The 17951-nt window shown below is 45.9% G+C and overlaps 1 protein-coding gene across 2 annotated transcripts in view; it reads left to right on the forward strand.

Annotated features, from left to right (window-relative positions):
• LTBP4 (latent transforming growth factor beta binding protein 4) overlaps positions 1 to 17951 on the forward strand; it is a 74423-nt gene that overhangs the window by 8000 nt on the left and 48472 nt on the right. Inside the window, exon 2 of one of the 2 annotated variants that reach the window (XM_075259628.1) lies at positions 7832 to 7993. In XM_075259628.1, coding sequence (XP_075115729.1) covers positions 7861 to 7993 — 133 coding nt within the window. In that variant the 5' untranslated portion in view covers positions 7832 to 7860. Of the gene's footprint in view, positions 1 to 7509; positions 7994 to 17951 lie in introns of those variants that run through there. The other variant, XM_075259627.1, reaches the window with a different exon arrangement.

Consider the following 17951-nt stretch of genomic DNA (forward strand, 5'->3'; position numbering starts at 1 on the left):
GACAGCTGGGATAAACAAGGAATGCATTATTCACCCTATAAAACCCTGACAGTCTGACTGCTGAAAGAAAATGGGGGTCTGAAATACCCCCTGAGCACTGCATAACAATGGAGAGGTGGAGTGCTGGTTTGGTCACCTCCATTCACTTCCATGGGAGTTCGGGGATGGCGCACCAAAAGGAGCACGGAGGAAAAGTTGTAGCCTCTGTTCCCAGTGGAAACTTCACGACTATGAGAACAGGGGTCCCACGTGCTCTGTATTAGTGGAGTGCGAGGTCACATTTGGCCAACTCCACCTTCATCTCTATGCAGCGGCTGCAGATAGCAGAGCCCTGTACTTGGCTTCTCTTTGGTATTCCCATAGAAATTAATGGAATGGCAGCTCATATATATTGTGGCCCACCAAATCGCTCTTCTCATGACCAGTGGGGCCCAACAGTTGGACCTCTACCCATCAGACAATTACCCCCTATAGGATCATTTCCAAAATATCCCTTTAGGCCAGGGCATCATGTGGCATAAACGGTTTTACAGTGCCTGCAAAAATTCAGATTTTTCGGTGAATTTCCATTTCCAGAAGGGGGTGGGGGTGGAGTGGAGTGGAACATCACCTATACTAACCCCTCGTTACCCCCTATACCCCCAATCATACTTACCTTTCCTCCAGTCAGGACCTTCTGTGTACGGGAAGTACAGTGGGGCACAATAATTATAAGGTGTAGTTTACTAGGGCCACATATATTTAGCAAGATCATCCATTGTAAGCGGGGTCCAATGGGTCACTCTTTTTTTTTGTTTAAAGATTGAGTCCCATATCGGGCTCATAATGTAGATTTTTCCCTATCAGTAAGCTTTTGTAGAATGGAGGAAATCCAGGCAAACACGGGGAGAACATACAAACTCCTTGCATATGTTGTCCTTGGCAAGATTCAAACCCAGGACAACAGCGCTGCAAGGTTACAGTGCTAACCACTGAGCCACCGTGTTGCCCCTCAATGGGTCACTCTTCAACATACTTGTCCACTTTTCAAAGGTGGTCTTTGGGAGTTCCAAATCACTGCCCCCTCTCTGTAAATCCCACCCCATGTGGGGGCTTGACATGCCCAAGCGTCATCGGCACATAAACTTCCCTTGTCATATACTATAGCGGAGAGCTCTGCAGAAGTGGGAGCGTTCCATCGGGTGCAGGAGATTTGCCAATGTTTCTGGGACACTGGGAGGTCACCCCTTTTTTGCAGGATGCTCTTGGACATTTTGGGAGAGTTGGAAATAATATGTCAAGTGGGTGGGGATTCTTGACCCCTATTACATTAGATGAGGTGCCAACACCAAGACGCAGACACAATACAAAAACCATAGCGCTCTTTTCTATTGGATCTATGGATGTTACGAGGAACTTGTGAAGATACTTCTGTTGTTTCTGAAGACTTGGACAGATCACCGGTATAGAAAGCTAAAAACGGACGTGATAAAAGTCTCCATTTCACCAATTGTTTTTGGACTGGAAAAATTTGCATCAAAATTTTAAGGAATTATCAATGATGATGATGATGAATTTTACGTTACGATCATCATTTTCACTGCGGACTGTCCAAGAATGTCCCATGTGTGGTGAGTATTACATAAGGTAGTCCTGTGTGTACTAAGAACATATGGGACATGTGAATACACGTGGATATGGCTGAAGCGTCTGTTCAGTAAGCAGCTGACCTCACTGGTATCTCCCAGCCATACTTGCCCTCTCGCCTCCAGTGAGCAGCTCACAGGGCAGTGAAGTAATCGTGTATCGCGGTGTATGACCTCACGCTCTGGCCGGCGTATACAGTCAGATTGGATAATGGCTAACACTTGTGGCAGAGCCGTCCTCATGAATCACGCCAGCTGCTTGTCAGAAGCCATTTGGGGCCTGAGATTCAGCTGCTGTTTGTTTATGAGGGACAGCGGATGTGAGAGCGTTGCCTGGCACTTAAGAGGTAACATTAACTTAAGTGATGTAGAGCCAGGACCCAGGGGGCATTTTAAACATGTAATTTGGCAGGGAGTGGGAGGGAGGTCACCAGAGACTGGTTACAAGGCATCACACCGGCCATTTTATTCCTGAACATCCCCCATGTGCATCTTTGTAGCTCACGTTGCGATCCATTCTCCTTGTTGCCGCCATGAACTTGCCCATCTCCAAAGTGTTATCTTACCAGCAAATGTTCTATGTACACAATGTTTTACATGCCACTTTTGAAGGCCATATTGGCTTTGGACCAACATAGCTCGAACTATGGGAGAACCAGCCACAGAACCGTACAACCACCAGGGTCTATATATCTATAGCAGGAGGAGCCGCCAGACCTGGGGTCAGATTCATAACAAAGTCAGGTTTTGGAAGATGCAGATTTCACTTCTGTTCCATCTCTTACATGTCAGGAAATTGTGTAGGAAACAACTTCATGTTGGAGGTTCATCGTGTTGGAAATTCTCATTGTTGGCAGAAACATAACATGAAGCTTCTGGACCCCAGTGGAAAATCTGTGCAAGGGCCACTATTGACCCTGTGCCCTTCATAATACTGGTGTCTTCTTATGTAGCAGAGAATCCTTCGGACCACAGACACTAAGACTCTGAATAACAGCCACTGTAAAAGACCTACTTGAAGATTATTTTACAGTTTCTATTTCCAGTATCTCTCCTTCGGCTGCTTTGTCTTGGTTCAGCTACGATATAAATTCCTCTCACTCTCCTAGACTAGATAAACTGATCAAGGACCTTTCTACAAAGTTTGTCACTTTATAAACACAAAGTTTGCCCAATGGTGCCCCATGTGCTAAATAAAGACCAGCAAGATTAGAAACACAGAAGACAGAAGGCCCCCTGGTCCATTACCATGTCATCTTAGAGTAGATGTGTTTATTCCCACCTTGCTTGGGCTGGGTTCACAATTGTGTTGGGCTCTCTGTTGTTCAGGTCCACATGGGGACCCAAACAATGGAAAGCCCAATGTTAGTGATCCTTATCTCATAGCTAGAAGGGACAGTGGTTACAAAGACTGTCTCTCTCTTTGGAGGACCTTCTTCGTCCTGTATTACACACGAAGAGAGGTGGATCTCTTCATTTACTTCCAAGAACAGCACAACAGAAGTGTCCCCAATACAGGGATTTGGTCTATGCTGCAGGAACACCACCAGATCGGCACTACCTCTTAGAGTTGTCCCAGTGAAGGTGATAGCTGGCCTAGGGCCAAGAGATACCAGTGTGAGGCACCATGGAGTCTGGAAAGAGAGTAGCCAGGTATGGGCTGAGGTTTGGGCAAGTGGAGATCATGCGCAGTCACAGTAAAAGAAGAAAGTTGGGGTTCAGAAGTCAGATCAGGCCGAGGTCAGCAACAAGTTGTCAGACAAGTACGCAGTTCAGCAGTCAGGAACAAGGACAAACAGGATGGGGTCAAATACACAGTTTTGTTTTGTGCAGGTTCCCAAGATCTCTCTTCTGGCCTTCCAGTTCACTTCTAGTCCACTAAATAGAGAATTCTTCTTCCAACTTTCTTACAGTCAAAAATGTCTTTACCCTCATACTCATCTTGAGGTTTAACAGGAGTAGAAGCAGATGTGACAGTGGAGGACCTGGAGAGCTGATTGAGAATCATAGGCTTATGCAAGAGACAGGCATAGCTTGGAACCAAGGAACCTAGGAGCAAATTTATAGGAAGGAATCTTCAAGCAAATGTTCCTCGAAGACAGCCAGACACAATTCTGAGAGAGAACTGAAGAAGTCTTCGCTTCTTGTCTGGGTATCTCTTAATACAAAAGCAGCTTGCACCATCGCAGTCTTGGTCTATTTTCAAATATGGAGAAAATGTCTGTATTTAATGTTGACAGCAGGAACTTTTGATGAGGCAGGAACTATATGCAGTACCCCAGGATGCAGACTCTTAATGATGAAAAATGGAGAGGAACCTGTGGATTCCCGAGCATGATTGTTGTAAGAGAACTTAGACCCACGAAGGTAGTTCTCAAGGACCTTGCTGATCTGCTCTTCTTGACCATTGGGCCACTAGACTGCGGCAGAGGTGAAGTCCAGCTTAATGTCCAGTAGACCACAAAATCTTGAGATGAGTTAAAACCCTGGTTTGAGACAATATGGAGAGTTAGACCATGAGAGTAAGTCAAACAGTTTCCAATGGACAAGGAAAAAGGAGGCAAAAGCCGGTTGGCAAAAACCTATAATTTCCAGCCTGTGCGATGTTCATGCATACATGATGGCTGCTCACGATTCCTTCAAGCCAAGTATGTTCCAGCAGTCTCAGGTCTCCAGTCCTACTGAAGAAAGTCACAGCGTTTGTGTTTGTTGTCCTCCGGACAGGACCCTACAGGATAGACCCACTTCTGGCCTATGTAAGGGGTAATGCAGCCAACAAGGTCATGACCTTTAAGGACGGGCCATTCTAGTTGAGACATATTTATTGATGTTACCAATGGCAACAATCGCATCCTAAATATCACTTTGAGAATTGAATGGGTTGTCATGGTCTATTTAATGCCGTTCAAACCCCCGATGACTTCTTTCTTCTGAGAGTATTGGACATCCCAAGGCGTTCCGCTCCGTCCCATATAAGCCCATTCCGTGGCAGTGCGGAGTCATCAGGCTACATTTTATTCTTCGAAGTCTGACAAACAACAAAGGAGGGCCGAGGCTCTGAGCGCTTTTTCCACCACATTCTAGAATACAAATAGAATAAAATAGTTGTCATGGACAGACTGACTTTATGAGGTGGCTCTGAAGACTCGGGAGAGATTGTGTTTGGTTTATTGGCTCAGCTGAAATGCGCGAATAGAAGAATAATACTTTGCTTGACAGTGTTATAAATATAGGAATATGGTGCAGGATCTGCTGCTCGGCTCAGTATCCACATATGAGGTTGTGCTCCATATACTGTATACGTGTATGGTATCTGTTGGAACGTTAGGAGTATCTGTCACAGATTTCACTAAATATTCCCAGTATTCTGCTACAATGCCAGGCCCATAATGGAAACCTGATAGGCCCGAATATAGTCAGTGGGGTCCGTTGCGCTCTGCTGGTGTCCGTCATGCAGCGGATCTAAAGCTGCCATTACTGTTCCTGTTCTGCTCCTATAACAAATCATGTGAATAAAGTCGTATTTGTTCTATGTACAGATGGATGAACTTCACGAGAGTCGCTTCATGAATATTTACAAAGCTTGTCTGTCTGTTTACTTCTATGGCCAAACCAGAGAGAAGCGCTATCATTATATTGTGGGGTCTCTTCAGATCCCAGAGAATAATAAGTGGGGGCCCAGAGAGGTGTGGAAACATGACATCACTTCTGCTCACCTTCCCTCACCTCTCTGGGGCTCACGGCACTCCCTCGAGGTCCTCTTCTGGCCCCATACACACGGCCATGTATCCCACAGTGAGCTCAGGGCAAATCTCAGGGCAGCCCCTATACCTGTCCATTGTGCAGCCCAGGCTCATTAAATGAAGTGCATGGTCCTTCGAGGTGAGGATGTCATACATGGGCTGTCTCTACTGCTCTATCACCTCTCCTGGGGTCCCTGGTGGGATCTGGCGTTCCCTATGGACCCTCTTCAGGCCTCTTTAGTGTTTTACACGGCTAGCACACTGATCCATTTCCTTCTATGACCCCATACACACGCCCATGTATTACCTTGGACCATTGTATACCGCAGTGAGCCCAGGACACTCAGCCCTACACCTCTTTGTTGGACACCCCAGGATCACTAGGTGAATTGAATGGGTCTATGGAGGCAGCAGATATTATCCAAGAGCTGTCTGTCCCATTTTACCAAGGACCAGGCACATGCACCCGACCCTTGTGCACATGTAGACTAAATCATTGAAGGGTATATAGTATATACTTTAACCTTTTCTGTATTGCTGCAATGTATATTGTTAAAAAATGAAGCAAATCATCTGGATTAACACAATGTTTTTATGTTTGCTGCTTCTATGGAGATCTTGGTGTCTGCATGGTAACACACTACAAACGCACCCTGTGTCGTCTGATACAGCCTCTATATGATCCCTACTTCTTACTAACATACTGTCCCTGTTCCTTTGTCCTTTGCTCCCGTTACGGTAGAATTAATAGACTTTCCTGTAGAGTTCCTCAAAGACGGAGACTTTACAAGGAAGATCTACTCATGACAGTCCATGTTTGTCAGAAGGGTCCTCAGACATTAATCTTACCCCCGTGCTGGTACCCTCAGAAATCCTGTCTTATTTATGGGGAGATCTGTCAGCAAATGATCAATTTCCTACCAATGACCATTATATAGCACCAGCTCAATAATATGGCATCCATAAGAGAAGCCCGGGCTGCTCTAACCATTGGGCTGTAGGTTGGGATTTCAACTCTGCCTCGCGAGAAGAATCTGCGTCCTAACGTTGAATACAATGGTGGATCCAACAGCTAGAGCATTCAGGCTGATGATGTCATACTGGTGACCTGGTCTATATGTCATGTCTCTGTACACTGTAGATAATACACAGTCCAGTCACATTAATGTGACCACCTTAATCCCCTTTGGAAGATCGGACCACTGCGAGACGTTCAGGAAGAGAGGAGGTGTTGTGATGATGGTCACTGGCATGTTGAGCCATGCCGACTCTAGTGCCGTGGCCAGTTGCGCTAGGTTACGCGGTTGAGCATCCATGGCGCCAACAACCCAATCGAGGTGGTCCCACAGATTCTCGATTGGGTTCAAGTCCGGGGAATTTGATGGCCAAGGGAGTACGGTAAACTCATCCTGCTGCTCCTCCAACTACGCACGTACATTGCGAGTTTTATGATACGTGGCATTGTCCTGCTGGTAGATGCCATCATCTTGAGGAAAAACAATTCACATGTAGGGGTGAACATGGTCCGCAAGGATAGATGCATACTTGTGTTGATCCATCGTGCCTTCCACAATGATGAGTGCACCTTGATGGCTGATGACAAGTTGGTTATTTAACGTCGACGTCAAAAGTAAGCGGTGGTCACATTAATAGGACTGGACTGTGTAGTATTGTGTAGGCTGCTATAGGTAGAGTCCCAACATGTAGTATATCAGGTTGATATTTGCAGTGACCCCCTATCCAGAGCACCGATTGTTCTGTGATTACATTTTTACGGTGTTAGTGAATGACGAGTCACCCCAGAATGTGACGTTGACATTACACCTGTCATCCATGACCCAAGTGGGTGGTGATGAGCGCAGTGTGAATACTATGGAGTGCTGATACATGGTACTGGGCTGGCTCTTATCTGTAAAGTGAATGTTTTGGAGTGAGTGGGGTTAATGTGAGCCCTAGTAATGGCTGACGGGATACCCTTGTAAACATTGTTGTTGGCCGGCTGCCCAGTGACTGTTTTTAATTAGTTGATCCACATTTCATATTGTAGCCAGCACGCTGTGGAGCTTGCTCTGTCACTCCCTCGTCCGTCCTCTCGCACTCTCCCTCTTTTTTTCTAACTTTCTTTGCTGTAATAAAGTCGGAGTGTCATTCAGTCCAAGTCTGTGTTCTCCCGTATGAGGAGAGCCTAAGACCACCAGACCCCAGAGGACCCCGTCCAGATCCCCGAATCTCTCCCCCTCCACCTCTCCCTCCTTTCTCCTTCTACGTGAGAGGCAGGAGGAGTTCAGGAAGAACCTAATCTCTGCAAAAACCCAACACAGCCCCAAGAAGAAAACTAAACCCCACTCCCTGAGGCCCCCCAAGAGCTAGCAATCCACCGGGGCCTCTGGGGGTGAGAGGTCAATATGGAGGGGAAACTAATTCTGCTCTCTGTGTCTCTTTGCTGCTTGGGGTGGACGCCAGCCTCTGGACAGGTGGAGAAGGTCAGAGTCATGTTCACACCTATGATATGTCGTGTGCACTGTGTGGGTGACCGATGCACCAACCACTGCGAGAAGGGGAACATGACGACCGTCTACAGCGATGACGTCCTGGGGAACAACGGAGAGAATCGATTCCGAGCCTGTGAGTAAGACTTCATGTATTGTCACTGCACCACACGCTCTGCACATGGGGTCTGGGGCTTTGTCATGTATACGTCTGGTCCTAGTCAGATCTATATGTTATTACTGCTATAGGTGTAATATCTCTCTCTCTCTCTCTCTCTCTATATATATATATATATATATATATTTAATGGGACAGAATGATTGGTAAGATTTTATGTCGTGTAAAAGGTGCATGGATCTAGGGGTCACAGAAACGGGAGCAAATGTGCTAAATTTATCCAGATGGTGCAGGGCAAATGTGGAACAGCTAACTATTGTCTTCTTTCTGCCACCTTGTGACTGGTGCACCCTCTTTACTATACGGTACACCGAGATCTTCCATAGAGTTACTACATGTGGCAGCTCTCGCTTAGTTACGTCCCTTTTACTGGACATTACTTAAAATGGTTGAAGTGGATAGAAAAGTGTCTATGGATGACCCCACTATATATGGCCAGGATAACTCTACTGTATATGGCCAGGATGACCCCTGTATATGGCCAGGATGACCTCACTGTATATGGCCAGGATGACCTCACTGTATATAGTCAGGATGACCCCCCCTGTATATGGCCAGGATGACCCCCCTGTATATGGCCAGGATGACCCCACTGTATATGGCCAGGATGACCTCACTGTATATAGTCAGGATGACACCACTGTATATAGCCAGGATGACCCCATTGTATATGAGGAGAATGACCTCATTGTATATGACCACATTGATTTGGATGACCCCATTCTACATGACAAGGATGACCCCATTGTATATGATCACATTGTATAACGACCAGGATGACCCCATTGTATATGATCACATTATATAAGACCTTGATGATTTCATTGCAGATGATCACATTATATAAGACCAGGATGACCCCATTATATATGATCACATTGTATAGGACCAGGATGACCCCATTGTAGATGATCACATTGTATAGGACCAGGATGACCTCATTGTAGATGATCACATTGTATAGCACCAGGATGACCCCATTGTATATGATCACATTATATAAGACCTTGATGATTCCATTGCAGATGATCACATTATATAAGACCAGGATGACCCCATTATATATGATCACAAGGACCAGGATGACCCCATTGTATATGATCACAATATATAAAACCAGGATGACCCATTACAGTATATATGATTGCAATGTATAAGAACAGGATGACCCCATTATATATGATCACATAGTATAAGACCAGGATGACCCCATTACATATGATTACATGGTAATCATACAAGACCAGGATGACCCCATTACATATGATTACATGGTAATCATACAAGACCAGGATGACCCCATTACATATGATAACATTGTATAGGACCAGTGTGACCCCATTGTATATGTCTAATAAACATATTAGATTGGCCCTGCCCCCATGTACAACCTACTAAATCCATTTTCTGATTCTCGTTGGGCTCCTGATCACTTTGGCTTTTCTATTCTTGACACCCGTCCAGTCATTCTAAAGATTCGGCCCCTGGAAGATTATATGTAAATTAGTTCTTATTCCCCAAGTGGGTGGTAACCTTTTGTTTTTTTCATATGAAGTAAAGGGTTCCACCCACTTGGTGAATAAGTGAGATATAACCCACCAGGGGACGGAGCTTTTGAAGGGGTAGACGGATTTTAAGAATAAAAACTCCAAACATACCAGGAGTGCAGGGCGCGTTTCCCGATGTCCGGCATTTATTGGCCGCTGACAACTACACAATATCATTATAGATCTGTTTGTCATAGCTGAGTGGTCATTACAATGACATCATATCGGGATCTACCGGTCCCTATTATTACATATATAGTGTATGGAGACTACGTAAGGGTCAGCTCATCCCCACGATCCTTCCCTCTTGGGAATCGCTGCCTCTGCTGCTGACACTTCACCGAGGCCATTGTCATTGCACCAGAGTGATAAGCCATAACGCCCTTGTTGCTCCATCCATTAATGATGTCCTGTGATGGATAAGAGCAATGGACATTGAATAACAGGAGTGTGAACTGACCCTTACACGGTCCCCATTAACAGGTGTCCGTGTGCTATATGGCTGTATGACGTACTTCAGGGTAAGACAGACTTCTCTCTAGTCCCCATCACATACACCCAAATCCAAAGCTGCCTACGTTTCTCCCTCTTGGTGCAGTCTACGGTCCACAGTTATCTCGGCTCTGACTATATAGTCCCTCCATTATCTCTCCTATATCCAGCTGTGACATCTTAACCGGCGCTCTCTGTATAATTTGGAGTCTTCGGGTTTGTGCCCCTTTAAATTCTACCCGTGTTCTGCCTAAAAGGAAGGATATTCTTCACATCCTCACAGGGGTTGGATAGGAATCCGTGCAGCTGAGCCGTCCCCGCGCGTGTAGTGCAGAGATATGATGTCATCCAGGATGTTCATGGAACGTTGCATAGGATAATGGATGTGAAATAAACAAGATGTGAGAAGAATGAGCGGCCTCATTACGCTCTGACAATCTCGCCGCGTACAAATGTGTATGAACTCGCCGAAACCACCGCACTCTAATTCTGGAAACTGTATGAATCTCCTTATGAGGGGGGGAGGTCAAGCTCAGGTCATAATTAAAGATCCCTCTGGATATCCGTATAGTCCACAAACATATGTCCATACAGTGCGGGATACGGCACTAGGCACGTGTATAGGGACGTAGGCGAGGATCTCGCGGGGATACTTTGATGGATTCCTTCATGCATGCTGAACATATGTCCAGAGTATTAGATATATTTCCCTGTATCCTCCTGCCTATGCCCTGAGGACACTTCTTACCATAGATCACATATATGAGGCCCCATAGATAGGTTTGACATATACTGAACAGATGTCAGATGTAAACAGAGCCTACATCTTACTCCATACACTACAAGCCTGACCTATACAAGATATACAGGATAACCCTCCGCTCTCCTCTGCTGCTGATTGTCATTGTTGTCCCTATTATTGTGCATAGGGAGAAATCTGTCAATCAGCAGCTGAAGTGACGACAGGTGAGCAAGCAGGAGATCAAGAATTCAGTGGCCACCTCGCTAGCAGCATGCTCCATGTATATGATAGTAAATATATGGGAGTCCGTGGAAAACAGAATGGAAGGCACATAGACGGTATCTGGGAACAGTCTCCAGAAACTTCAATGAAATGTATGAGACTGAGCCACAAGAACAGACAGGAATAAGACGTGTTGCTGTGTCGGGGACTATGTCACTCCACAGACGAGTTCTGTAGTTTGGACAGCTCCTTCTCGCTGGACTGGTCTCCTTAGGACGGGCTGGTTGTAGGAGGGTCACTTCTTCAGGAGGGGGATTCTTTCTTTTCTGTCTTTTCTGACCGCTTTGCCATGTGCAGGGTCTTAGAGGACCACACATACCCCGCTAAGGATTCTGGGAAAGGAGTATGTAAAGCAGCCCTACTTGGTAGAAAATGGAGATCTTGCATTAATGCCATTTTTGGATGAATTCTATAGTATATTGGTCTAGAGAAGTTCTATTATTCTGGAGCATTACATGGTTGGCCATGGAAACCAGTCTTGGGTTGCATTAGCTCCAGAAGAATGGGAAACCTTTCTACCAGAGAGGTCTTCCTTGCGCTTTCCTCTCCCATTGTCCTGGAACCAGAGACAGATATGCTGCTATATATATGATGTAATCCTGCAGGTAAGGACTGGTTTACTCTTACCCACCCCTGTCCACGGCTGCCTTCCTTTAGTCCTCTAGAGGGGGTGTCACGTATTGGGTTCTGACGCCGAACATTACATCCTAACACTGTTCAGGGAAATGGGACACCCTCTTGAGGTGGAAATGGAGTAGCCCGTGCGGAGAATGGGTGGAGAAACCTATAGTACCTCTGTGTGGTCCAGTATATGGGGCGGGGCCTGTAAAAGGGACACTTACTGTTTGGGGGAACTTATTTTATGGGGTCCTGTAACAAGGGCATTTACTGTATTTACTACCTTTAATGGGGGCACATACTATTTGGGAGTCTGGGGGGGGGGGTTCTTTCTGACTGAGGGCCTGTAATGGGGATGCTAATATAGGCCAATAAAGGAAGTAATATATTTTATGGAGGCAATATACCATGTGTGTGTGTGGGGGGTCATTAAGGGGGCATTTTACCATTTTGGGGGGATTGAGTTAAGGGGGTCAGTAAAAGGGGCTTTATACCACGTGGGGGCTTGGGGGGCCCAGTAAAAGCTTGCTATGGGACCCGTTCTTTCCTAGTTATGTTTCTGCCTGGACCTAACACAACCCAGGACCAGTCACCTTGGCCGTCCATTTAATGCTCCAGAATAAGAGAACTTTTCTATACACTATAAAATGAAACATACCAAAAACATTGGCGCTAAACCTGCTAATAATGGGGCTGAGCCCGGCAGATCTCTGTGGGACTTATTCTGCAGTCTTTAGCAGTCTGTGCCTTGTATCTTGGAACGGACAGATGTTTCATATTGGGCTGGTGAACAAATGTCTTCTGGGGGGTTGTACAAGATGTGATTTTCAGTTCTTCCCCGTATGTATGAGAATTGACATCTGGTCTCCTGCTCTCACCGTCCTCTGTGATGTCCAATCTTATTACATAACTTGCTGTGATACGAAACAGAACTGAAGCCACAGGACAACCCAAAATGTCACACTGTGAGATAGAAGCGTCTATCGCAACGCGGGAAATGGAATAAAAACACATAGAAATCACGACCTTAAATCAGGATTCGACTGAAGCTGCAGTTTACAGAAGCTATTCCTTCTGACCACAACATACACCTGCACACTCAGCTTGGCAAACACATGTGCCCTTAACAGGAGGGACAATATAAGTCAATGGTGGCCGTGGGTCTCTCAAGTCCAAACCCACTAATCTCATCTGCAGCTATTCCTCCCGACTCCCCCATAAACACAGACGCTTGGTTCAGCAACATACATGTATTTTCAGTGGTCCCTTCCAGAATCCCTTAGCAATGTCTTATCTCTTAAGAACAAAGGAGAGAACATACAGAAATCCATCTTGATAGATTCTTCTTCCCCCAGCCCAAATCTGCCATTGTAGTAGCTTTAGAACGTCCCGTACACATCAGAGACAGTCGCCTGGTCCGAGCAGAATTGGCGAGTTTGGCTGCCGTCAATCTAATGTATAGGGTCAGTTTTCAGATAATGAAGCTGATGGCTGATGTCTGGTCGTTCCACCAATCTGCAGGATAATACGCAACGTACAAGGAGACCTCCAGGGCTTGGCTAATGTAATGGAGTCCATCAAGTTTATCATCGACTTCCCCATAACTCATTGACTCCAAACCTTCCTACATTATTGGTAGGTAGAAAATTTCTTCTGTTGGGGCTAGAGAGTCGAAAGCAGCAGGGTGTTGGTCCTTGTATGGCCGAGAAAAGCCCAAAGGTGCCCAGAAGTAAAAATATACTTCCAAAGGTGAATTATTACATTTACTGAAAAAAGGACAATGACGAAAACCAACCAGACAGGGTGAGGGTCATCCTGCAATAAACATGGCCGAACTGCTGAAAAAGTAAGTGAAAATACACAGGCATGTTTGGTACCGCAGAGCGCGGGCCCTCATCTGTGGATATATTTCATAGATGGCTCTGCCACAATCGGCAAGTTTGGCTCATTTCTGGTTATGTCTTTGGTAGGGTTGAGCAATCGGGAAAGACCAGATACCGATCGGCGATCGAGCAAATTTCACGATCGGGATTGGGATCGGCTGGAAAATGATCGAAAAATCAGATTTTAAAAATGATCCTGAAATCTCAAGTTCGGCTCAACCCTACTCCATAAACATAAAGTAACTAGGGTTGAGCGTTCGGGATCGAGAAAGATCAGATCCCGATCGGCAGTCGAGCAAGTTTCACGATCGTAATCGGGATCGGCTGGAAAATGATCGAGAATCAGATTTTAAAAACTATCCTGAAATCTAAAGATCGGCTCAACCCTAGCCTTTGGCCACCTTTAGTTACTAAGGGAACATAAAGCGCCATTATGTCACAAAGATTGTCAAACAGCTTGTTGTGTATCAGGATCTTCATTAACTGAGAAATAAGGAAGATTACGCGAGCTTTGGAGTTAGGGGTTAGTCTAGATGGTGACTAATAAAGCAGCGTATGAGGTTGTACAGACTGGACATTGGGTTTAGGTGATGGAATTGGCTTTGAAATGACAGATTTTATTGGTATAAACTATAAAGTTGGGTTTGATCCACATCAGAAGACATTACAGATCGAAGCTAAAGATAGAACCGGCCTTACAGGTAGAACAGGGCCGTAGCTATAGGGTGTGCGGGTGCAGCAATCATGCCTGGACCAGGAAGACCAAACACCCCTTGGCCACATAAGAAGATGGCTCAGTAGCTCAAATCTGACCATGGGCGATATCTGCATGGAGTTTGTATGTTCTCCACATGTTCCACATGTTCCACATGGGTTTCATCCCACATGCTAATAATATACTGATAGTTAAATTGTCTTCCTGTAAAGTGACCCTTGTGGGTGTTGGGGATGACGCCTGTACGTTACTCCACCCCACTCCATCACGTTCCTTGTGTGAGAGGGTACAGGATCGGTGGGGCCTACACATCTGGGGCCAGGATCCAGAGGGCAGAATTTAGGTCTTTGGGAACAGTAAAAGTTTCCTACACCTTGAGATGCCGCAGCAGTGAGAAGGGAAGGAAGGACGACGACTTTTTATGAAAAATGTTCTATTCTTCAATTATTCTGTTTCTTAGAGAGAAAGTTGATTATAAAGCACATGAAGGTCAAGTCCTCATGTCTTTCTATCTGCCAAGTTTCGGTCAATTGTGGAGGATCTCTGCCAAAACAGCTCAAACGTTTGCACTGTAAAAAAAGAAAATGCTCCAATTCTTGTGTGAGGCCTTATTGTTTCCTTCCCAGTCCTGAGCGGCGCCCGGGCCCATCCTATAGGAGAGCTGGCTCTCTCCAGGGCTCTGCAGATTTGTAGGGTAGATGATCCTCATCTACGTTTTCTCTGATCCTTGAGAACGTTTCACAATGTCAATTCCTGGAGAGGTTCACCATTATATTTATAGAGGTCATGTAAGCTCAAAGACAAGGGTCAAGGGACTGGCGACAGTGTCTCTGGTCAGACGCAAATTATGTTAATATCAGATAGTTGGCCCGACAATAGTTGTCTCCAGCTGTAGTGAAGGTCAAGTGAGAGGACAACCTCACGGCTCAAAGATATTCCAGAAGAGAGAACGTCACGTCATGGCAATAAGAATGAATTCTTGGACTTAGTTATGTTCCTATTCAGACACATCTTATATGTACTAAGAGGCTGGCTCTGAAGCCGCAGGTGTCCTTCATGTTATTTGCTTGTCGTAGACCTTCACCAGTCTAATCCATGCTCCACCTTAGGACACATCTCCGGTCTGTCACATCAGTCACATACAGTGGTGGATGTAAAACTGGAAGACAATTTGAAGACTTTCTTTGAAGCCAATTGAAGAGCCATCGAGAGATTCCTTGCACGATAATTCGTGACGTTTCTCCGTCTGTTTCATTTCAGACCAAACAAGTTGTGGAAGTGCAATCTCTTAATTAGAGGCCCGGGAAGGTGCAGAAATATAATAAGCACTTAGGCTCACCTTTCCTCTCCCGGCTCCTCGCTGTGTCCTGCTCTCCCCCGGGGTCCTGTTCCGGCCTCCTGGGTGACATCACAGGCCCCAGGGGACCACTGAGAGTTGTGATTGGCTATCAGTAGTCATGTACAGGACAACAACCTCATGACACTTGCAATAAAGCACCATGATGTCATCACCTCACATGGCTACTCAGATACAATCACAGGTCTCAGTGGTCCCCAGGACCTGTGATGTCACCTAGGAGGTCGGAACAGGACCCAGTGAGGAGCCCAGGAGAGGTGAGGAAGGTGAACCTAAGGGTTTAAGAAGTTTCCACACCTTTCCTGAACCTCCTTTTATACTCTGGAGTCTGGAGAGTCCAAGGAGTAAAATAGTAATTTGTGGGTGACGAAACCCAAAAGTTTCAAGGTTGGGTCAAACCCAAAACTTTTGTAAACTTTAGGAAGAATTTGATTAGTCCTCCCGTCTACTAATGTCACGTAACTTGTCTGGTCAGTTTACATTGAGTCAGGTACTTTGTATTTATGAAGAATATTTGGGAATAAATGCAACGGGTCAGAAAATGACATAAATGACACTCAGAACCAATATCATAGACAGCCCATGGACAAAGGGGGTGACCCAATCGGCAGTCTCGGTGGCACTGTGCTCCTTATTGAGGTCTCGCCCCCTCCTGACGTGACGTCTTAGTAAATACTGCTATTACCCATTCATTCTGGAGCATCTTTCCTTATATGTTGTGTTGTTCCTCTGTTACTCCTAGAAATTAGGTTTTCCTATTCCCCTTGCATCCCTACACAGCCTGGCACTGTCTGCACTGACTGGACCCTGTTATAAATGTATTCCTAAATTTCTTGGAGGAATAACAGAGGAACAACACAATGAAGAATTCTAAGAAAAGATTCTCCAGAATTGTTCTATAATAGCGAATGATTTATTAAAGACAATACGGACCCGTAACTAAGGCCCGTAACCGATCAGGTCTTCGGCACCTGGGCTGGGGTACAATTGTATCCCCTTGGAGTTTGCATACACCTAACTATACGCATGATATATACGGGCACATAATGCAGACATCTGGTGTAGATTGCTGAAGGTATAATTGGACTTATTTAATGTCCTGGGTGGGGGGGAGTGGTGGGAGAAGATTATAAATATGACGCCATTTTGGGCAAGGAAGCAAATTTCCAGTATAGGTCTAAAGTTTCATCTTTGTGTTCCTGAGCCTAGTTTGGAGCCCCATGTGCGCCCCCCCCCCCCCATACCCCAATCTTCATTGTCTCGCAGCTCCAGTTTATTTTTGATGTTCCTGTGAAGTTTATTAAGTGCAGAGCTCGCACCCTCCCCGCGTCCAGGAACAGACGTTCATGTAACCCACTTGTTAGCTGGATATAACGCACGCGGGGTCCCTGTGGAATATCGGCGGTGTGAGCTCATAGCCCTCAGCCGCTCTGACACTATGATGGGCTGCCTGCCAGCGATGTCGCCCCCTCTGCCCCGCACCAGACTCAAAATGGGTTCCTCCCTGTAAGCCAATCAGATACATAACGTAAGATACAGGGAGGGTGCCTGCACATGGAAACCACACGTTGGGCGGCTAGGAGTTTCCATGTGCTCACTTGCTCGCCCAGTGGGCAGTAATTTGGTGGAATGGGTGGAATGTCACAGTTGTAATGAGGTACAGGACCTCCTGGAGCATGTGTGTCTCTGCAGGGGGGGGACCTGCACCGGGGCGTCAGCGCTCCCTAATCATAAGCAGACCTACAAACCAGAGATGTAGCTAGGCCGCCCTCTACCCGGGGTACAGATCAGGTCTGCTGCCTGGAATATAGGGGCTCCGTCCAAGTAGTCCGTGCTCATGACTGCCCTCGTGGATATACGCCTGCCATAAACCTCAACTCAATGGGAATGTCCTCATTGATGTACAGTATTATATACCGATGCTGAATTCAATGATCATCCATAGACTTGTACTGTCAGGGAGGTGATCATGACACCTCAGGGATGATGCTAGGCTGGAAGGCATTTGTATTGGATGTCGCAGCATGTCATAAAGCAGTACAGACCACAATGTCGCAGCATGTCATAAAGCAGCACAGACCACAATGTTGCAGCATGTCATAAAGCAGCAAAGACCACAATATCGCAGCATGTCATAAAGCAGCACAGACTACAATATCGCAGCATGTCATAAAGCAGCACAGACCACAATGTCGTAGCATGTCATAAAGCAGCACAGACCACAATATCGCAGCATGTCATAAAGCAGCACAGACCACAATATCGCAGCATGTCATAAAG

Source organism: Leptodactylus fuscus, chromosome 11, assembly GCF_031893055.1.
Source record: "Leptodactylus fuscus isolate aLepFus1 chromosome 11, aLepFus1.hap2, whole genome shotgun sequence".
Taxonomy (NCBI): domain Eukaryota; kingdom Metazoa; phylum Chordata; class Amphibia; order Anura; family Leptodactylidae; genus Leptodactylus; species Leptodactylus fuscus.